General features: G+C 42.0%; 1 protein-coding gene, 1 long non-coding RNA gene and 3 other non-coding genes across 5 annotated transcripts; all 5 read left to right on the top strand.

Annotated features, from left to right (window-relative positions):
* Positions 1 to 177: 177 nt before the first annotated feature.
* On the top strand, positions 178 to 2548 carry LOC139539425 (nucleolin-like). Its single transcript, XM_071342377.1, has 5 exons — positions 178 to 371; positions 600 to 687; positions 1491 to 1580; positions 1863 to 1961; positions 2320 to 2548. Exons 1-5 carry the CDS (start codon positions 255 to 257, stop codon positions 2334 to 2336), a joined length of 411 nt encoding a protein of 136 aa, XP_071198478.1. The 5' UTR covers positions 178 to 254; the 3' UTR covers positions 2337 to 2548.
* On the top strand, positions 838 to 974 carry LOC139540576 (small nucleolar RNA SNORA57). Its single transcript, XR_011668236.1, has one exon. It is a non-coding gene; the product is annotated as a small nucleolar RNA SNORA57 (small nucleolar RNA).
* Positions 1712 to 1784, top strand: LOC139540571 (small nucleolar RNA SNORD82). Its single transcript, XR_011668231.1, has one exon. It is a non-coding gene; the product is annotated as a small nucleolar RNA SNORD82 (small nucleolar RNA).
* LOC139540577 (small nucleolar RNA SNORA57) lies at positions 2110 to 2246 on the top strand. Its single transcript, XR_011668237.1, has one exon. It is a non-coding gene; the product is annotated as a small nucleolar RNA SNORA57 (small nucleolar RNA).
* Positions 2549 to 7291: 4743 nt separating the features above from the next.
* Positions 7292 to 10299, top strand: LOC139539423 (uncharacterized). The gene is made up of 2 exons (XR_011667938.1): positions 7292 to 7531; positions 8858 to 10299. It is a non-coding gene; the product is annotated as an uncharacterized lncRNA (long non-coding RNA).
* The last annotated feature ends 10093 nt before the right edge of the window (positions 10300 to 20392 follow it).

The following is a 20392-nucleotide window of genomic DNA, read 5'->3' as shown; positions in this document are numbered from 1 at the left end:
TTAGGTGAAGCGAACTACTAGGTAGTTAGGGCAAACCGATTGAGCCCATGATCATTCTCAAAGGTGCCCTGATAAAAGTAAATATAGAGGGGAAATGCACCATTCAAGCAAAGCTGCAACTCTCCTTGCCACTTGGAAATTAGGCACACAAAGAAAAAGGCTAACCACAAGGAAAGGCCCCACCACCCGAAGAGGTAAGACTAACCACTAAAGTTGACACATTCTCTCCAGAAAATAACTTGTTTGTGTTAACTATGTTCATATGTTCCAGGCCCCACCAAAAGCAGCAGCAAAGAAGCCTGTCACACCAGCCAAGCCAGCACCGAAAGCAGCAAAAATGGGAAAGCAGAAAGAAGAGGTTGATGACTCTGGTAAGAACCTTGTCATTTTCTGTGCTTTGTCATTAAAGATAATTGATGGTAGATATTGAGTTAAGCTCTCAATCGGCAGCATTCATTTCAAAGGAACTGTTTAAATGCACCCTTTCATGGCTGTTTATTGAAATTTGATTGTTTGCTAAGACTACTTGTACGGACCCTCAAATGTTTGTAGTTTGGGCTAATTAAATTACACTGCCCTGACGCTTGTTGCCCTTTCAGAGGAACAGTGAGGAAGCCCCACCCAAAAAGGCCAAAGCCACACCTGCAAAGAAAGCTCCAGCCAAGGCAGAAGAGTCAGATGATGACGGTATGAGTCTCTCCCCATATTTAATTTTTATATTTCAATTGGATACACAATGAAAGTAACAGGACAATCAATGATGGTAGGGGACATTAGTCTCAGTGGTTTATGGTTTGAAAGATGAGACATTTACTTGACTACTAGTAACCAGGATCCCCTCCATTTCTTGGCACACCTGTAGTTGCTCAGTACTCACGTGTGATTGTTCGGAGGTAGAACAAAGCCAGTGCTATGTCTTCGGTACCAGTGTGTGTTATCGTCTGCTGGTTCTATCCTCAATCGCTGGCACACTTATAAATATGGAACGGGTCCTCATTAAATTGGCTCTATGCAACACTCTTAAAAGATTCCTGTAGTTAAGGGAACGTTATTCCTTAAAGGGAACGTTATTCCTTAAAGGGAACGTTATTCCTTAAAGGGAACGTTATTCCTTAAAGGGAACGTTATTCCTTAAAGGGAACGTTATTCCTTAAAGGGACATTTAAAATAAAGTCTACATATTATTCTCCAGCACCACAACATGTAAGAATGGTGTGTTTCTATGTTTTGTAGCAGAGGAAGATGTGTTTGTAGGCCATGCCTACTCACTTGGTCAATCACTCAATGCACACCAATGTCATTGGAAACACTATTTAATTTTTTTACTACACAACTCAAACATGAACTATTTTCACATCTTAAGTACTGGACGGGTGTACCTTAATGTGGTAAACCCATTGAATGTTTTATTCTATTAAAGCCTCATGTTTAAGGCGTTTTACCAACTAGACTGCAAACGCTGATGTTTAATGTTACTCTATTGTCTGTAGATGAAGAATCTGAGGCCCCACCCCCAAAGAAGGCTGCTGCCAAGCCCTCAGTGAAGGTCACTGCAGCCAAGGAGGAGTCCGATGATGATGGTAAGGATGCGGGGGCCGCTGCCTATCTATAGGGCTTTTTGGTCGAAAGAATGGGTGGTACGCAACATGGTAGTTCATTCAATGTGGTACAGGCCACACTGGCAGATCGATATAGGGGTCAGCTGAGCACAAGCACACTTGATGAACAACAAGGGACTTAATACTGAATGTATTTGATGTCACTGCTTATTTGATCTGATGTGCCCAATCCCTGGTCAGTAAATGGTCTGTAGTTGATGATTTGGGTCTAATGAGACTAAAGCCATCTGTTGTGCCTTCCAGACTCTGAGGAAGAGGAGATGGACACCACCCCGGCACCCGCAGCAAAGAAAGCAGCCATGGTCAAGGCTAAGGAGGAGTCTGACGATGATGAGGAAGATGGTAAGTAATATTGTGACTAAGGTCTAATATTTTATACTCCATTCATTTGGTGAAAGGGGTGGCTTTGTCTCTGGCAGTCATCACAGCTGGGTATTGTGGTGTACTTGATGGGATACGGTAGTTGATTTGACTTTATTAACCAGGATCCCCTCCATTTCTTGGCACACCTGTAGTTGCTCAGTACTCACGTGTGATTGTTCGGAGGTAGAACAAAGCCAGTGCTATGTCTTCGGTACCAGTGTGTGTTATCGTCTGCTGGTCCTATCCTCAATCGCTGGCACACTTGAAAAAGACAATGACGCCTGATTGATTGGGTTTTATATGCAGTCTTCTAATGCACACTTATCTTGCCCACCAGGAAATTTGGCTACGTAGAGTTGTCCTCAGCGGAGGACATGCAGACAGCTTTGGAGCTGAACGGAAAGAAGTGCATGGGACAGGAGTTGAAGACAGACAAGGCCCGCAGCAAAGAACTCCCAGGAGGCCAAGAAAGGTACATTTTATTACTTCTGCTATTTGTATTGCATTGACTAAATCTTGATTTTTGTAAATGTGATAATTGAATAAACTGAAGTGGTGATTTTAAAGTCTTGACCTTTCCTTTCATAAAACTCTGGCTCTTTCAAAGATTAATTTGTACATTATTTTTCCTGTGATGGAACTTTTTGAAGTGGTGTAACTTAGTGTGACGTGAGTAAGTTGACTAATGATGACAAGCCATTAACTAAAGCTAGCTAATTTATTTTAGGTGTTTAGGGAAAACCAGGGTCTCATTCTCAAGGGTGCCCTGATTACACTAATCCAATGTTAAAAAATTGTGTTAAATACAACTGGATTTACAGTGCCTTAAAGTATTCATACCCTTTGACTTATTCGTGTTGCGTTTAAGCCGGAAATCAAATAGATTACATTTATTTTTTTACTCCCGTTTACAAAGGATACCCCGTAACGACAAAGTAAAATGTTTTTTGCACATTTATTGAAACTGAAATAAATTGCTTGTATGAATACTGCATTTTAATCCCTTGAGTCAATACATGTTAGAATCGCAGTTGGCAGTGATTACAGCTGTCTTTCTGGGTGAGTAAGCTTTGCACTATTTACCCAACTAGGAAAGTTTAAGAACATTGTTATTTACAATGATGGCCAAACTAACTACGCTGGGCCAATTAGGTGCCAACCTATGGGACTCATAATCATATCCAGTTGTGATACAGCCTGGAATCAAACCCGGGTCTGTAGTGACACCTCATTCCATGAATCCAGTACAATTTGAGTCCCTCTGACCTTTAAAATTATATTTTAAATACTGGGGCACAAATCTAAGTTGAAATGTAATAACGTATAAGAAAAGTTGCATTACGTTCCTCTTTAATATCAGAATGTTTTCATCTGACACCGAGCGGTTTGTCATGTCCTCAGTGACCTTCATTGAATTTGTACATTGGATAAAATGTGCAAATAAGCCATAAATTCTGCCATTGATGTAAAAATCAATTTGTGCTTGTTTGCTGAGAATATATTTCCCCCAAATAAATGCATGATTATTGACTTAAATCACACCATTTAGTTGCGTACCTTGGTCTACCCTCAACCCCGTTGTGCCAACGAATCTCCCCCCCATAAAAAAAATAGTTTACTTATCCTTATGCGACATACAAGTCTACTGAACAACATGGTGTAAAGACGGGAAAGTTATCACATACTTTTATCTATATTTCATAGATTTTTGTTAGATTGGGGTCAACTCTGTTATATTAAATAAGCTATTACTTACCAAAACTATAAAAAAAAATAAACAAATATGCAATTTCTTGCATGCCATGTGGTCTCCAGTTTTTCACTGGAGCAGTGGCCATTTTGTGCCCAAAAACTAAACCCAGTCAAGATACTTGTTTGATCATAACAAAGTTCAGACTGACAGTCAGTTATCCAATTATTCAAATTAATAATTGTTTATCTTCATTCTTATAACCACATGCATATGTTGACTGTCCATGTTAAAATTACATACAGTAGTCCATTAGAGTGACGCCACTGGAGAGCATTCTATTCTTGTCAATCAACACTTTTGCTTTGATTTATCACAGTAAATTGCCCTGAATCTTTGTATAGGCAGCTGAGGGGAGCACGGCTCATAATAATGGCTGGAGTGAATGAAATGGAGTCAAACCATGAGTTTGATGTATTTAATACCATTCCGCCCCTGCCATTACCACGAGCACGTCCTCTCAAGTTGCCACCAACCTCCCTGTGCATCTGAGATATCACGGTGTCAGCTGCGTGAGCTCAACACAGAAGCAACTCGACTAAGTTCTTCAACATGTCGTATTTCCATCTCAACTGTTGCGCCACAGCCAGTCAGGGAAGGAAACCCACAGCCAGTCAGGGAAGGAAATAGTGGGGAAGTCCAATGCTGCTTGGGCAGTGGTGTAGTCCCGTGTGGCTCAGTTGGTAGAGCATGGCGCTTGCAACGCCAGGGTTGTGGGTTCAATTCCCACGGGGGGACCAGGATGAATATGTATGAACTTTCCAATTTGTAAGTCGCTCTGGATAAGAGCGTCTGCTAAATGACTTAAAATGTAAATGTCTCATATACAATGGAGACCTACAGTGTGTATCCGGGCATCATCTTTGACACAGATGAAAACGCATGTCCAGGTTCAGTGTATACATTGCGTTGCATCAAACAGCTTCTTCTGGTCTCCTCGTGTTGACATCCACTGGTATCTGTTTGATGTCCTTGAAATGTTTCCACCACCACAGCCTGTGACATCCTGCCACGTAAAGATCTTAAACAAGTGGGCCAGACTTTCAGGATGAACACCATGAAGCAAGAGGCAGACACACACACACACCCCGAAAATATCTACCTACCTGTGAGACCAGCTCCATGCTGCACACACACACAGAACATACCTCAACGCCACAGCCTGATAACAGGAAGTGAACCCAGCCTTTCTTCAGGTCTTTCCATTCCTCCAATAGCTGTTGAGTAGTGTAGAAGATGGTTGTGATGTACGTAGGTGTTGTAACAGCAGTTCTGGGAGCCTACATACCTCTGAAAAGGTAATAATGTTGACACGCTTTTATGATTCTGATGACCTGTTCGGTAAGCTGTCCTGTTCTGATGACCGGTTCCCCATGACCCGCTCTGTTGACTGGTTCTTGTGACCTGCTCTGATGACCGGTTCTCGTGACCTGTTCAATGTTAATCAAGTAAAATGTATTTATGTACCCTTCTTACATCAGCTGATATCTCAAAGTGCTGTACAGAAACCCAGCCTAAAACCCCAAACAGCAAGCAATGCAGGTGTAGAAGCACGGTGGCTAGGAAAAACTCCCTAGAAAGGCCAAAACCTAGGAAGAAACCTAGAGAGGAACCAGGCTATGAGGGGTGGCCAGTCCTCTTCTGGCTGTGCCGGGTGGAGTTTATAACAGAACATAGCCAAGATGTTCAAATGTTCATAAATGACCAGCATGGTCAAATAATAATAATCACAGTAGTTGTCGAGGGTGCAGCAAGTCAGCACCTCAGGAGTAAATGTCAGTTGGCTTTTCATAGCCGATCATTAAGAGTATCTCTACCGCTCCTGCTGTCTCTAGAGAGTTGAAAACAGCAGGTCTGGGACAGGTAGCACGTCCGGTGAACAGGTCAGGGTTCCATAGCCGCAGGCAGAACAGTTGAAGCTGGAGCAGCAGCACGGCCAGGTGGACTGGGGACAGCAAGGAGTCATCATGCCAGGTAGTCCTGAGGCATGGTCCTAGGGCTCAGGTCCTCAGAGAAAGAGAGAATTAGAGAGAGCATACTTAAATTCACACATGACACCGGATAAGACAGGAGAAGTACTCCAGATATAACAAACTGACCCTAGTCCCCCGACACATAAACTACTGCAGCATAAATACTGGGGGCTGAGACAGGAGGGGTCAGGAGACACTGTGGCCCCATCCGATGATAACCCCCGGACAGGGCCAAACGGGAAGGATATAATCCCACCCACTTTCCCAAAGCACAGCCCCCACACCACTAGAGGGATATCTTCAACCACCAACTTACCATCCTGAGACAAGGCCGAGTATAGCCCACAAAGATCTCCGCCACGGCACAACCCAAGGGGGGCGCCAACCCAGACAGGAAGACCACGTCAGTGACTCAACCCACTCAAGTGATGCACCCCTCCTAGGGACGGCATAAAAGAGCACCAGTAAGCCAGTGACTCAGCCCCTGTAATGTCTGCTATGTTTTTTGTTTAGAGTCTTACTGCAGTTGGGTTAATAAAGCTCTGTTTAATTAAAATTGATATATGTTGTCCTCATTACTTGGTTATATCTATGAAATCCAATTTTTGGAGTGAATTTGAGAGTAAACAACCAATTTATATGGAAGCCGTATGCATCTCTTTATCCCCGTTACCCTAGTCTTAACGCTGTTACGTGACAATTTTGTGATAACATTTTGGAAAGTTTATGAAATATTAATTTAATGTTTTGTTGAACTCAGTCTAAAATGTTTAGAGCCATTATGAGAATATTTATTTTAGTTCAAATTCTGAAGTGAAACCATACTTTCGATTTAAAAAATTGAGGCTGCTGACAGTGTCCATTTCAAGCTTTAGTATAGAAAAAGTGAGATTTTATATTTGCAGTTATTTAATTTGTTTGAGCGACAAAGGATTAATATGGAAATTTCGATTTAATTACATATCCTATTCAGACAATTCCATAGTGTCCACAACGGGGTTGAAGACTAATGGTGTCCATATCCGAAAAAATTGGCCTATAATAATAGGACTTTGATGCCCAAGATGGGAAAATATGTTTTCTTTGAGGTTAAATATTTGTCGTGGGGTGTTCAGAATAGTTTTTCATTTTTTGGGGGGTGTAAAATCACCTAATGTCAAAGTCCTAATCGTACCAGTTTGGTGTTATGACCCAATTCCACTTTGACATTATGGGGTATTGTGAGTAGGCCAGTTTTAAAAAATCTCAATTTAATCAATTTAAAATTCAAGCTGTAACTATGGATGTAAATTAATGACAAAATTATACAAGCGTGTAAAGTATAATTTGCACGTAAAATATGAGTTGCACCTGTATGAGTTTTGTAGTTGCATTTATTTTCTGCAAACATGTAAGTTCTTTTGTGAATAAATAAAACACAAGCGCATAACCTGATGTGTGATTAAATACAACACTTGCAAACATGTAAGTTGAGATGTGAATAAATTCAATAAGATTTGCAAGCATGCAACTACATTTAAGAATTAATGCAACTAATTTACTAAACTTGTTACTGGTGAATATTCTTCTGCGAATCAAAACCAAATTTGCGATGTCGAATCTGTGGGCTCAAGAGTTTTGGCACTCATCTTGTGACTTAACTGCCAAAAGTTTAGCAGATAGAACATCTACAAGCAAGCAGCACAGCTCTGGTGGACAGGACTTTTTATTCTGACCAATTAGGTGAGGTGTTGTCATTCTGGAATGTGCAGGACATGTGTTTCACCCTGTACCTCAGTGGTTTCACCTCGGAGACAGGTGAAATGGCTCGGCGAAATCCACCTCAGGTGAGTTTTTGACATAATCCTTTTAGTTGGGAATATGACTAATGCAAGTGTAAAGCAGCACAGGAAGATTGTGAATAGAAGCAACATTAACATTGGTGTAAAGTATTCATAGGTTAAACCTCCGCGCAAATAGCAATCAAAGCTATCGTTGGCTAGCTAAAATACGGTGTTCTCCCCTCATTTTAAGCTAGCTAACGTTATACTGCATCTAAAGTCAATCTGCATGGTGACACAAAATGATGACAAAAGGTTTTCCTACTAATCATTTGCATCCAGTGGAAATATTGTATATCCAATCCACTATAATGCAATTTTGATGTTCATCAGTGCCGTTTGACAATGCATTATTGTGATGAAATGTGCATCCATGACTACCTTTTTGGGCTAGCTAGTATAGCTGTAGGCTAACGTTTCGTCTTTGTGTGACTGTGCTAAACATGAGACCAATGGACATTCAGACTGCGTGATTCATCTTTTACATGGGACTAGTTTGGCCTTTAGTTTGGGCCTTAATATTGGTTTGAATTGCAGAAGAAATTAAAAGCAATTCTCAATGAATTCCTGTCACTGCCAGGACATCTTTCAGTTCCCCAGTGGGGCTCATTTGGACTCATGCTGCTAAGTATGTTAGTGATTCACCTAAACGGCTGCACTGGGGGGTCCAAGAGCTGTTGATGCATCTACAAGGGCTGTCGCCACTGCTTGTCTTATTTAGTATTTAGTAGGGTATCCATAAGAACAATAAACAGGTGCATGACAGATTGGGGACTTTTGCTAATGGCATTGTATAGCTCATTGTCAGAGGGAGAGCTGGATACAATTGGTGTCAAGGGTCAAGACATGTACCTTGGTGCTGCTACAAACAGTCTTGCCTCAACCAACTTGGTCTTCAGCCAAGTAGTTGCAGATTTTGGTTTTCCACAAAGGTAAATTACAATGTGTTGGAAGTTTTACTCAACAACTTTGTTTTTTAAACCATATTTGTCTTGGAGATTGGCAAGCTACAGCATATTTCTGGTGGGAGACCGCTCACCTTGAAATCTTTGTCATCAGGAAATGGCAGTAGTCCATGGGCAGAGGGATACTATTGAGTTGACAGAATTGTTATAGTTTTCTATGAAATGTTAAGGAACCAGTAAACATTTTCTACTTTCTTATTGTATATTATTAGTGTGCTTGCTTAATTCCAATATACTTATTATTTTCAGACCTACCGTGTGAAATTCTTTAGAACTAGTCATGTCATTGCCAGGCACCCTGACAAGTAAAGACAAGCAGAATAGTACAGTATATAACCTTTTGTTTTTGGTGTTATTCATGTTACAGGACTTGGAACATCCCACGCATAAATTGGGACAGCAGTGGTCTACGGCCCGATGACACAAACACTAGCGTCCAGGTGCCTGAAACTTGAGTGCCCACTAAGTGCAGAAGTTGTTGCGGGACTGATGGCAGCGGTTGACTCAATAGGACCATCGCAGACTTTTGGCAGTGACATTTATGTTGTGGCACTGCAGTATGCGCAAGGGATGGGGCTAGTGTAGAGTGCTGTCAGGAGATGGGGCTGTGGGAGATAGGCCAGGGGTGGAATGTAAATAAAAATCCTGCGATCCTGGCCTCTCCATTGGCTGCCTCGTCACCTATGACAGCCTGGCAAATGATGCCTGTCACCAATGGGAGTCATACTTTCTGTAACCTTGCACACAGGATGTTTTGAAATTTGGTCATTTGTAAGTGAATTTCATGCAACTCTACACGGTTTTCCACATTGTTAATCAACTGTTTGTATGCATGTCTTCCTTTCATATTGGGTTGAGTTGTGGTCAGTTTTAAGGCCGGGTGCACAGTAGTAATGCGTGGGTCAGCTGTTTGTTCACCCATACCTGCCTGCAATTGCTAATAACCCATTCGCAAACACCTGACAATATGTGATCAAGTGAAAATCTGAGGCCCGCACCTGACCCTAATATGCTAATACACACTGAGTGTAGAAAACATGAACGGCTCTTTCCATGACACACACTGAAAGCTACGATCCCTTATTGATGTCACTTTTTTTGTGTGTATTTTACCCCCTTTCTCTCCCCAATGACGATCTTGTCTCATCGCTGCAACTCCCCCAACGGGCTCGGGAGACTAAGGTCGAGTCATGCGTCCTCCGAAATATTACCCGCCAAACCGCGTTTCTTAACACCCGCCCGCTTAACCCGGAAGCCAGCTGCACCAATGTGTCAGAAAAAACACTGTTCAACTGACGACCGAGGTCAGCCTGCAGGCACCCGGCCCGCCACAATGTCACTTTCTATATCCACTTCGATCAGTGTAGATGAAGGAGAGGAGACCGGTTTAAGAAGGATTTTTAAACCTTGAGACAAGGATTGTGTGTGCTATTCAGAGGGTAATTGGGCAAGACAAAATATGTAAGTTCCTTTTGAACAGGGTATGGTAGTAGGTGCCAGGCGCACTGGTTTGTGTCAAGAACTACAATGCTGCTGGGTTTTTTCACAGTCAACAATGGTCCACCAACAAAAGGACATCCAGCCAACTTGACACAACTGTGGGAAGCGTTGGAGTCAACATGGGCGAGCATCCCTATGGAACGCTTTCGACACCTTGTAGAGTCCATCCCCTGACGAATTGAGTCCGTTCCGACATTTTGGTAGGATATTTGTTAGTCAACGTCTATAATGAGAGAGGCCTACATGCAGATTTTCTTCTGTCATTACTTTGTTGCCCTAGAATACTGAATAAACCTTTGCTCACCAGAATGTCCTATATCCATTTAACTATTTCTTCAATCTTTCATCTCTGCTTCTCTCATGCAGCAAAGATGTTTAGAGACCAGGGAGAAAATGCAATAACCCCCAAAAATATATATATATTTCATGATCCGAGACCCGCCTCCCAAGCGGATATAACTGCGGGAAGTGTGGGTTATGAGGCAACCCCGCGCATCACTAGTCCATAGCCATGGTCTTGCTGCTTTTGATTCCTCTCTGGTATGTAATTCACAATCTTTGTACAAAAAAACATCACCCCCAGCACTTTGATACTATGAAGTCTTGGCGGGGTTGGGTTGGGGAAATGTTAACACTCAAATTCACTGACAGAACTCTGAAGGAATGTTAACACAGGTAATATAGTAATTTAAAAGAAATACACTTACTATACAGTGCATTCAGAAAGTATTCAGACCCCTTGACTTTTTCCAAATTTTGTTACGTTACAGCCTTATTCTAAAATGGATTAAATAATAACATTTCCTCATCAATCTACACACAGCACCCTAGAATGACAAAGCGAAAACAGTTTTTTACAAATTTTTGCTAATAAAATAAAAACAATAGCTTATTTACGTAAGTATTCAGACCCTTTGCTATGAGACTTGAAATTGAGCTCAGGTGCATCCTGTTTCCATTTATTATCCTTGAGATGTTTCTACAAGTTGATTGGAGTCCACCTGTAGTAAACTCAATTGATTGGAAATTATTTGGAAAGGCACACACAGTTGACAGTGCATGTCAGTGCAAAAAAACATGCCATGAGTTTGAAGGAATTCTCAGAGAGAGGTTTGTGTGGAGGCACAGATTTGGGGAAGGGTACCAAAAAATGTCTGCAGCGTTGAAGGTCCCCAAGAACACAGTGGCCTCCATCACTCTTAAATAGAAGAAGTTTGGAAGCACCAAGACTTCCTAGAGAAGGGCCTTGGTCAGGGAGGTGACTAAGAACCTGATGGTCACTCTGACAGAGCTCCAGAGTTCCTCTGTGGAGATGGGAGAACCTTCCAGAAGGACAATCCTCTCTGCAGCACTCTACCAATCAGGCCTTTTTGGTAGTGGCCAGACAGAAGCCACTCCTCAGTAAAAGGCACATGACAGCCAGCTTGGAGTTTGTCAAAAGGCACTTAGACTCTCAGACCATGAGAAACACGATTATCTGGTCTGATGAAACCAAGATTGAACTCTTTGGCCTGAATGACAAGCGTCGCGTCTGGAGGAAACATGCACATCTGTGTGTGTGTTTTATTTTTTGCGGCCGGGACTGGGAGACTAGTCAGGATTGAGGAAAAGATGAACGGAGCAAAGTACCGAGAGATCCTTGATGAAAACCTGCTGCAGAGCGCTTATGGCCACAGACTGGGGCGAAGGTTCACCTTCCAACAGGACAACGACCCTAAGCACACAGCCAAGACAACGCAGGAGTGGATTCGGGACAAGTCTCTGAATATCTGGCACAACCAGAGTCTGGACTTGAACCCGATCGAACATCTCTAGAGAGACCTGAAAATAGCCGTGCAACAACACTCCCCATCCAACCTGACAGAGCTTGAGAGGATCTGCAGAGAAGAATGGGAAACTCCCCAAATACAGGTGTGCCAAGCTTGTAGCGTCAGGTAGACTCGAGGCTGTAATCACTGCCAAAGGCGCTTCAACAAAGTACTGAGTCCACAGATGACGCAATCTCAATCGCGCTCTACACTTCCCTTTCCCATCTGGACAAAAGGAACACCTATGTGAGAATGCTGTTAATTGACTACATCTCAGCATTCAAAACACTATAGTGCCCACAAAGCTCATCACTAAGCTAAGGACCAATGGACTAAACACCTCCCTCTGCAACTGGATCCTGGACTTCCTGATCAGCCGCCCCCAGGTGGTAAGATTAGGCATCAACACATCTGCCATGCTGATCCTTAACACTGTGGCCCCTTGGGGGTGCGTGCTTAGTCCCTTCCTGTACTCCCTGTTCACCCACGACTGCGTGGCCAAGCATGACTCCAACACCATCATTAAGTTTGCTGACGACACAACAGTGGTAGGCCTGATCACCGACAACGCTGAGACAGCCTGTAGGGAGGAGGTCAGAGACCTGGCAGTGTGGTGCCAGGACAACAACCTCTCCCTCAATGTGAACAAGACAAAGGAGCTGATTGTGGACTACAGGAAAAGGAGGGCAAAACAGGCCCTCATTAACATCGACGGGACTGAAGTGGAGTGGGTCGAGAGTTTCAAGTTCCTTGGTGTCCACATCACCAAGGAACTATCATGGTCCAAACACACCAAGATAGTCGTGAAGAGGGCAAAACAACACCTTTCCCTCTTAGGAGATTAAAACGATTTGGCATGGGTCCTCAGATCTTCAAGAGGAAGAGGACAAGTACATTAGTGTACATTAGAGTTCCTCTGTTCAGTGTCTGTGTTCTTTTGCTCATCTTAATCTTATCTTTTTATTGGCCAGTCTGAGATATGGCTTTTTCTTTGCAACTCTGCCTAGAAGTCCAGCATCCCGAAGTGCCTCTTCACTGTTGACGTTGAGACTGGTGTTTTGCGGGTACTATTTAATGAAGCTGCAGTTGAGAACTTGTGAGGCGTCCGTTTCTCAAACTAGACACTACTGTACTTGTCCGTCTTGCTCAGTTGTGCACCGGGGCCTCCCACTCTTTCTATTCTGGTAAGAGACAGTTTGCGCTGCTCTGTGAAAATACATTTCTAGGTGACCCCAAACTTTTGAATGGTAGTGTACATCTCATCTAGATCATTATATTAGAAACGATACTAACCTCGCTGTAATATGCATCTTCTGCCATTGATATGACTCTCCTTCCAAGCCCTGCTTGCAGGAGCATTAGCTCATCTGAGTTCTATCATTGTTTTCAGACATAAGATAGAACTGAAAATGTTAGCCTACAGCTATACAAGCTAGTCATGGTAGCACGTTTCGTCACAATAATGCATTGTCAAATGGAGCTGATGAACATCAAAATTGCATTAGAGTGGATTGGAAATACAATGATATTTCCACAGGATGCAAATGATTAGTAGGAAAATCTTTTGTCATCATTTTGTGTCACCATGCAGATTGACTTTAGATGCAGTATAACGTTAGCTAGCTTAAATTGAGGGGAGAACACCGGATTTTAGCTAGCCAGCGATAGCTTTGATTGCTATTTGCACAGAGTTTTAACCTATGAATACTTTACACTAACGTTCATGTTGCTTCTATTCACAATCTTCCTGTGCTGCTTTACACGTGCATTAGTCATATTCCTAACTAAAAGGATTATGTCAAAAACTCACCTGAGGTGGATTTCGCCGAGCCATTTCACCTGTCTCCGAGGTGAAACCACTGAGGTACAGGGTGAAACACGTCCTGCACATTCCAGAATGCTTGCAGATTTTTTATTTTTTTATTTTTTACAACTGCTAAACTTTAGGCACAGTTATAAGTCGCAAAATGAGTGCCAAAATTCTGAGCCCACAGATTCGACATCGCAAATTTATACTGAACAAAAATATAAACGCAAAATGTAAGGTGTTGGGTTTCATAAACTGAAATAAAATATCCCAGAAGTTTCCTATATACACAAAAAGCTTGTTTCTCTCAAATGTGCACAAATCTGTTTAAATCCCTGTTAGTGAGCATTTCTCCTTTGCCAAGATAATCCATCCACCTGACAGGTGTGGCATATATCAAGAAGGTGTTAAACGGCGTAGTATTTCAGGAGTATTTCTGTCTCTAATAAAGCAATTTTGTGGGGAAAAACTCATTCTGATTGACTGGGCCTTGCTCACGGGTTTATGCCCAGCAAGGCCCAGCCATGGCTGCACAATGCCCAGTCATGTGAAATCCATAGATTAGGGTCTAATTAATTGATTTAAATGAACTGATTTCCTTATATGAACTGTAACTCAGTAAAATCATTGAAATTGTTGCATGTTTTGATTTGATATATATTTTTGCCCAGTATAGTTTTGTTTCACAGAAGAAGAGTCAACAGTCACAAGTTCAGTAAATGAGTTGCATTCATTCTCAAATGTAGTTGCATGCTTGCAAATCTTATTGAAAGTATTCACATCTCAACGTACATGTTTGCAAGTGTTATATTTAGTCACACATCAGGTTATTATGCGCTTGCAAGTGTTTCATTTATTCGCAAAAGAAGTTAAATGTTTGCAACAAAAAAAAGGCAACTACAAAACTCATTATACAGGTGCAACTCATATTTTACGTGTGCAAACCATACTTTACATGCTTGTATAATTCGGTCATTCATTTACCTCCATATGTAACCACCGAGTTTCTAAACCCAGAGGCGCAACATCGCGAGACTTCCGGGAATGCTTGCGAAACAGACCAAACAGACAGGCCCGGGGTTTGAGAAGAGAGAAGTGAAAAACTCCTCTAGCTGTTAATTTTCTCAAAATCTAAAGACACAACTTAGATTCGAGCTAATGTCTTAAGTATATAATACTGTTATTACCCCAACCTCGTGAGAGTGACAAACTGACACGTTTTCATTTTCGTCAAAAACAACGATATATCGAAAGAGTACCTTTTTGATTTGACGGCGTGCACATGCGCAGTTCGGTGCGAGACGGCAGTTAGACCCGATGAAGTCAACCTTATGAAGTCGCCTACAAGCGTGATGTGGGATTTCTATGGAGCAAGATAGCTGCCAAAAGGTTGAACGTACCTATCGTTAGGATCGTAAGAAAATCCATATGTAAATTGTTAGGATTGTAAGAAAACATGAAACGTAAACGTTCAATTAGATCTGTAAACGTACATGCTATGTTATGACTATGAATGAACATTTACACAAAATTCTTACTTTACATCTCCCCTTACAGATATTTTTTCTAAGTACAAACTTTTGTCAGTAATGTGGCATCCGCAAAGGACATGAACCGTATGTAGCAAGTCTCAGTGAGCTAGTCAATCAAGCAAGGGGTTTTGAATACTTTCTGAAGGCACTGTACCTACTTTGGTGGAGAACCGAGGAACCTCAAGAGTTAACCAACCCTGTGATCGGGTTTGGTATCTCATGTTTTTAGATTTGAACAGTAAAGTTAGGTAAGTCGGAAGCTTGTGTAGTAGAGCTTTGTAAAGTCAAAGGGAATAATGAAGTGACCTACGGGGCTTTAACGAGGATCAGACAACATTTTGATACAGGATGCAGTGGTGAGTATTAAAACGGTCACCTGTGATAACGCGAAGGGCGGTATGGCAAACGGCATCCAACAGTTTAACACTATTGGCTGCTTCATTCTGGTAAATGGTGTCACCATAGCCAATAATTGTCTGGAAAGTTGACTGTACAATCCTGCTATTTAAGGATAGGGTTAGGGTTATTTCTAAAAATCTATTTCTTAAAAAGAAGAAATACAAATATATTAATATATTAACTAGCTCATCAGTATGTTTTAGGAGAACCAATATTTAGTCCATCTGAGAATTAGAGAACAACATATGCACTATATATACAAAAGTATGTGGACACCCCTTCAAATTAGTGAATTTGGCTATTTCAGCCACTCCCGTTGCTGACAGGTGTATAAAATCGAGCACACAGCCATACAATCTCCACAGACAAACATTGGCAGTAGAATGGCCTGTACTGAAGAGCTCAGTGACTTTCAACATGGCACCGTCATAGGATGCCACCTTTCCAACAAGTCAGTTTGTCAAATTTCTGCCCTGCTGGAGCTGCCCTGGTCAACTGTAAGTGCTGTTATTGTGAAGTGGAAATGTCTAGGAGTAACAGCGGCTCAGCCGCGAAGTGGTAGGCCACACATGCTCACAGAACGGGACCGCCAAGTCTTGGAAGCTCGTAGTACATAAAAATCATCTGTCCTCAGTTGCAACACTCACTACAAAGTTCCAAACTGCCTCTGGAAGCAACGTCAGCACAATAACTGTTCGCCAGGAGCTTCATGAAATGGGTTTCCATGGCCGAGCAGCCGCACACAAGCCTCAGGTCAACATGTGCAATGCCAAGCGTCGGCTGGAGTGGTTGGTGTAAAGCTCACCGCAATTGGACTCAGGAGCAGTGGAAACGCGTTCTCTGGAGTGATGAATCACACTTCACCATCCAACTGTAAAGTTTGGTGGAGGAGGAATAATGGTTTGGGGCTGTTTTTCATGGTTCGGGCCCCTTGGTTACAGTGAAGGGAAATCTTAACACTACAGCAAACAATTACATTCTAAACAGTTCTGCAATTACATTCTAAACAGTTCTGTGCTTCCAATTTAGTGGAAACAGTTTGGTGAAAGGCAATTTCCTGTTTCAGCATGACAATGCCCTCGTCCAAAAGCGAGATCCATACAGAAATGGTTTGTCAAGATTGGTGTGTAAGAACTAGACTGTCCCTGACCTCAACCCCATTGAACACCTTTGGGATGAATTGGAACGCTGACTGGGAGCCAGGCCTAATCGCCCAAAATCAGTGCCTGACCTCACTAATGCTCTTGTGGCTGAATAGAAGCAAGTTCCCGCAGCAATGTTCCAACATCTACTGGAAAGCCTTCACAGAAGAGTGGATGCTGTTATGGCAGCAAAGGAGGAACAAACTCCATATTAATGTCCATGATTTTGGGATGAGATGTTCGACGAGCAGGTGTCCATATACTTTTGGTCATGTAGTGTATTTGGTCTTGCCCACGTTATTTACAAGTTTTAACCAATCAAAAGAGAACTATCGCGCTCTCCCAGAAGCTTGGCTGGTGCATAAAAAAACCCATTTCAGACAAACCGATTTAATGGGTTGGTACTCAAAAAGATGTCGCACAAATATTACTTCATTAGGGTCTGTCGCAGCCGGACGCGACCGGGAGGTCCGTGGGGCGACGCACAATTGGCCTAGCGTCGTCCGGGTTAGGGAGGGTTTGGCCGGTAGGGATATCCTTGTCTCATCGCGCTCCAGCGACTCTTGTGGCGGGCCGGGCGCAGTGTGAGCTAACCGAGGGGGCCAGGTGCACGGTGTTTCCTCCGACACATTGGTGCGGCTGGCTTCCGGGTTGGAGGCGCGCTGTGTTAAGAAGAAATGCGGCTTGGTTGGGTTGTGCTTCGGAGGACGCATGGCTTTCGACCTTCGTCTCTCCCGAGCCCGTACGGGGGTTGTAGCGATGAGACAAGATAGTAATTACTAGCGATTGGATACCACGAAATTGAGGAGAAAAGGGGGTAAAAAAATAAGAAAATAAAAAAAGATAAGGGGATAGGATTTTCAAAGGAAAAACAGTGATTTTAAAAACCTCTATTGAGTTTCTAGCCAGAGGAAGGGTATTGTCTTGCTCCCCACATCACCGTGAATGTCTTAATGTTTTGAAGATCACTGTTTTTAAAATGTTACAACTTTTGATGACGTCATCGGGTAGAACCTTTAAAAAAAATGGTTTCTGTATTTTCTGTAACAGGAAAGCGCAGCACAAGGCACACAATTTACAATCCACGCCGTCGTCCTAAACATTTAAGACCGATAATAATATTGACTGGATTAGAGAACCAATAATCAGTGTTAACGAGAAGAGATTTAGAAGGATGCCCATTCGAGACTAGTTTATCCCTAGACTGTTGGAAACACTGTCCAATCCATAGGCCCAATCGACTGCACATAACATTCTATAATTTCTTTCTTTATCAACAGTTTTTAATTATAGATTTTCTTTTTTAAAGCAAAAAAAGTCAGAATATACAGCATTGTATTATAGCAATTGCATTGCCAATGCATGTCCAACATATTCACATATTCAATAATACAATGCATTCATACATACATACACATACCTACATACATACATAGTACAGACACATACCTACAGTACCAAGCAACGATATACGGACACCATTACTACTGGTCAAAGGCAGCACTAATCTAATTTAGAGCAACTGAATTACATTAAAGGGATACATCTTGTGATAATGATTCCAATCAGGAAAAGTAGCGAATATATGTAACATTGCTATGCATCATATTTTATTGCTCTTTTTTTTTGCACCCTAGTATCTCTACTTGCACATCATCATCTTCTGCACATCTATCACTCCAGTGTTAATGCTAAATTATAATTATATCGCCTCCATGGCCTATTTATCACCTTACCCTCCCTACTGTTCTACATTTGCACACACTGTACACAGATTTTTCTATTGTGTTATTGACTGTACGTTTGTTTGTAATTCTGTGTTGTTTTTGTCGCAGTGCTTTGCTTTGTCTTGGCCAGGTCGCAGTTGTAAATGAGAACTTGTTCTCAACTGGCCTACCTGGTTAAATAAAGGTGGGGGAAAAAATAAAACCGTTTTTTTTTGCGGAAGACGACTGCACATTATTTACAGCAGGGGGCACTAACATCTTTGTTTTGGTGTTGTAATAACTGAAGTTGAGCAACTCAGGCAAAACCAAAGTTTGTCTTGTTCAATGCAGCCTCCATCCAATGGCCTATGAACTATGGAAAACTGCGGGACATATTTACATCTTCCAGTTAGATACACAGAAATGAGTGAGATTGCTGGAATTTCAACCAGGAAAGAAGTTGTTGCTCAAAAGAGTTGTTTACTTAGTCCTTTGAGTATGTAACTATATCGAACAACAATATAAATGCAGCATGCAACAAATTTACTGAGTTACAGTTTATATAAGGAAATCAGTCAATTTAAATAAATTAGGCCATAGTCTATGGATTTCACTTGATTTGGCAGGGGCTCAGCCAAGGGTGGGCCAGGGAGGGTATAGACCCATCCACTTGTGAGTCAGGCCCACCCATTGGGGAGCTAGGCCCGGCCAATCAGAATGAGTTTTTCCCCACAAAAGGGATTTATTACAGACAGAAATTCTCAGTTTCATCAGTTGTCCGGGTGGCTGGTCTCAGACGATCCCACATTCGAAGAAGCCGGATGTGGAGGACCTGGGTTGATATGGTTACATGTGATCTGCGGTTGTGAGGCCGGTTGGACGTACTATCAAATTCTCAAAACGATGTTGGAGGCAGCTTATGGTAGAGAATTGAACATTTAATTCTCTGACAGGACCTCTGGTGGACTTTCCTGCAGTCAGCATGCCAATTGCACGCTCCCTCAAAACTTGAGACATCTGTGGCATTGTGTTGTGTGACAAAACTGCACAGTTTAGAGTGGCCTTTTATTGCCCCCCAGCACAAGGTGCACCTGTGTAATGATCATGCTGTTTAATCAGCTTCTTGATATGCCACACCTGTCAGGTGGATGGATTATCTTGTCAAAGGAAAAATTCTCACTAACAGGAATATAAAAAAAATTGTGCGCAAAATTTGAGAGAAATAAGCTTTTTGTGTGTATTCAACATTCAACATACTCCATATTTTATTTCAGCTCATGAAACATGGGACCAACACTTTACATGTTGCGTTTATATTTTTGTTCAGTGTATATATAGAGGGGAATCATCATCGTATGACACTGTTAGAGAAAGCATACATCATCCTGAGTAAACAATGCTCGGTAGGAAATGTTGTCCATTGCTAACGTAGAAGATGGAAGGATAGGCTGTACTGCAGGATCCTGGTACAGCCTCAAACCACAGGTGTCTAAAGCCTTGTTTATACCTGGTGCTAACATGCGTCATTTGTACTGATCTTATCCATATTCTGACTGTACCCGTATTGTAGCTGTTGCATCTACACATGGTAGTAAAATGTGTCTCTGATCTGCTGTTGAATCTACACATGGTAGTAAAATGTGTCTCTGATCTGCTGTTGAATCTACACATGGTAGTAAAATGTGTCTCTGATCTGCTGTTGAATCTACACATGGTAGTAAAATGTGTCTCTTATCGGCTGTTGAATCTACACATGGTAGTAAAATGTGTCTCTGATCTGCTGTTGAATCTACACATGGTAGTAAAATGTGTCTCTTATCGACTGTTGAATCTATACATGGTAGTAAAATGTGTCTCTGATCGGCTGTTGAATCTACACATGGTAGTAAAATGTGTCTCTTATCGGCTGTTGAATCTACACATGGTAGTAATGTGTCTCTTATCGGCTGTTGAATCTACACATGGTAGTAAAATGTGTCTCTTATCGGCTGTTGAATCTACACATGGT

This window comes from Salvelinus alpinus, chromosome 15, assembly GCF_045679555.1.
Source record: "Salvelinus alpinus chromosome 15, SLU_Salpinus.1, whole genome shotgun sequence".
Lineage (NCBI taxonomy): Eukaryota > Metazoa > Chordata > Actinopteri > Salmoniformes > Salmonidae > Salvelinus > Salvelinus alpinus.
This window is presented reverse-complemented; position numbering and strand designations above follow the sequence as displayed.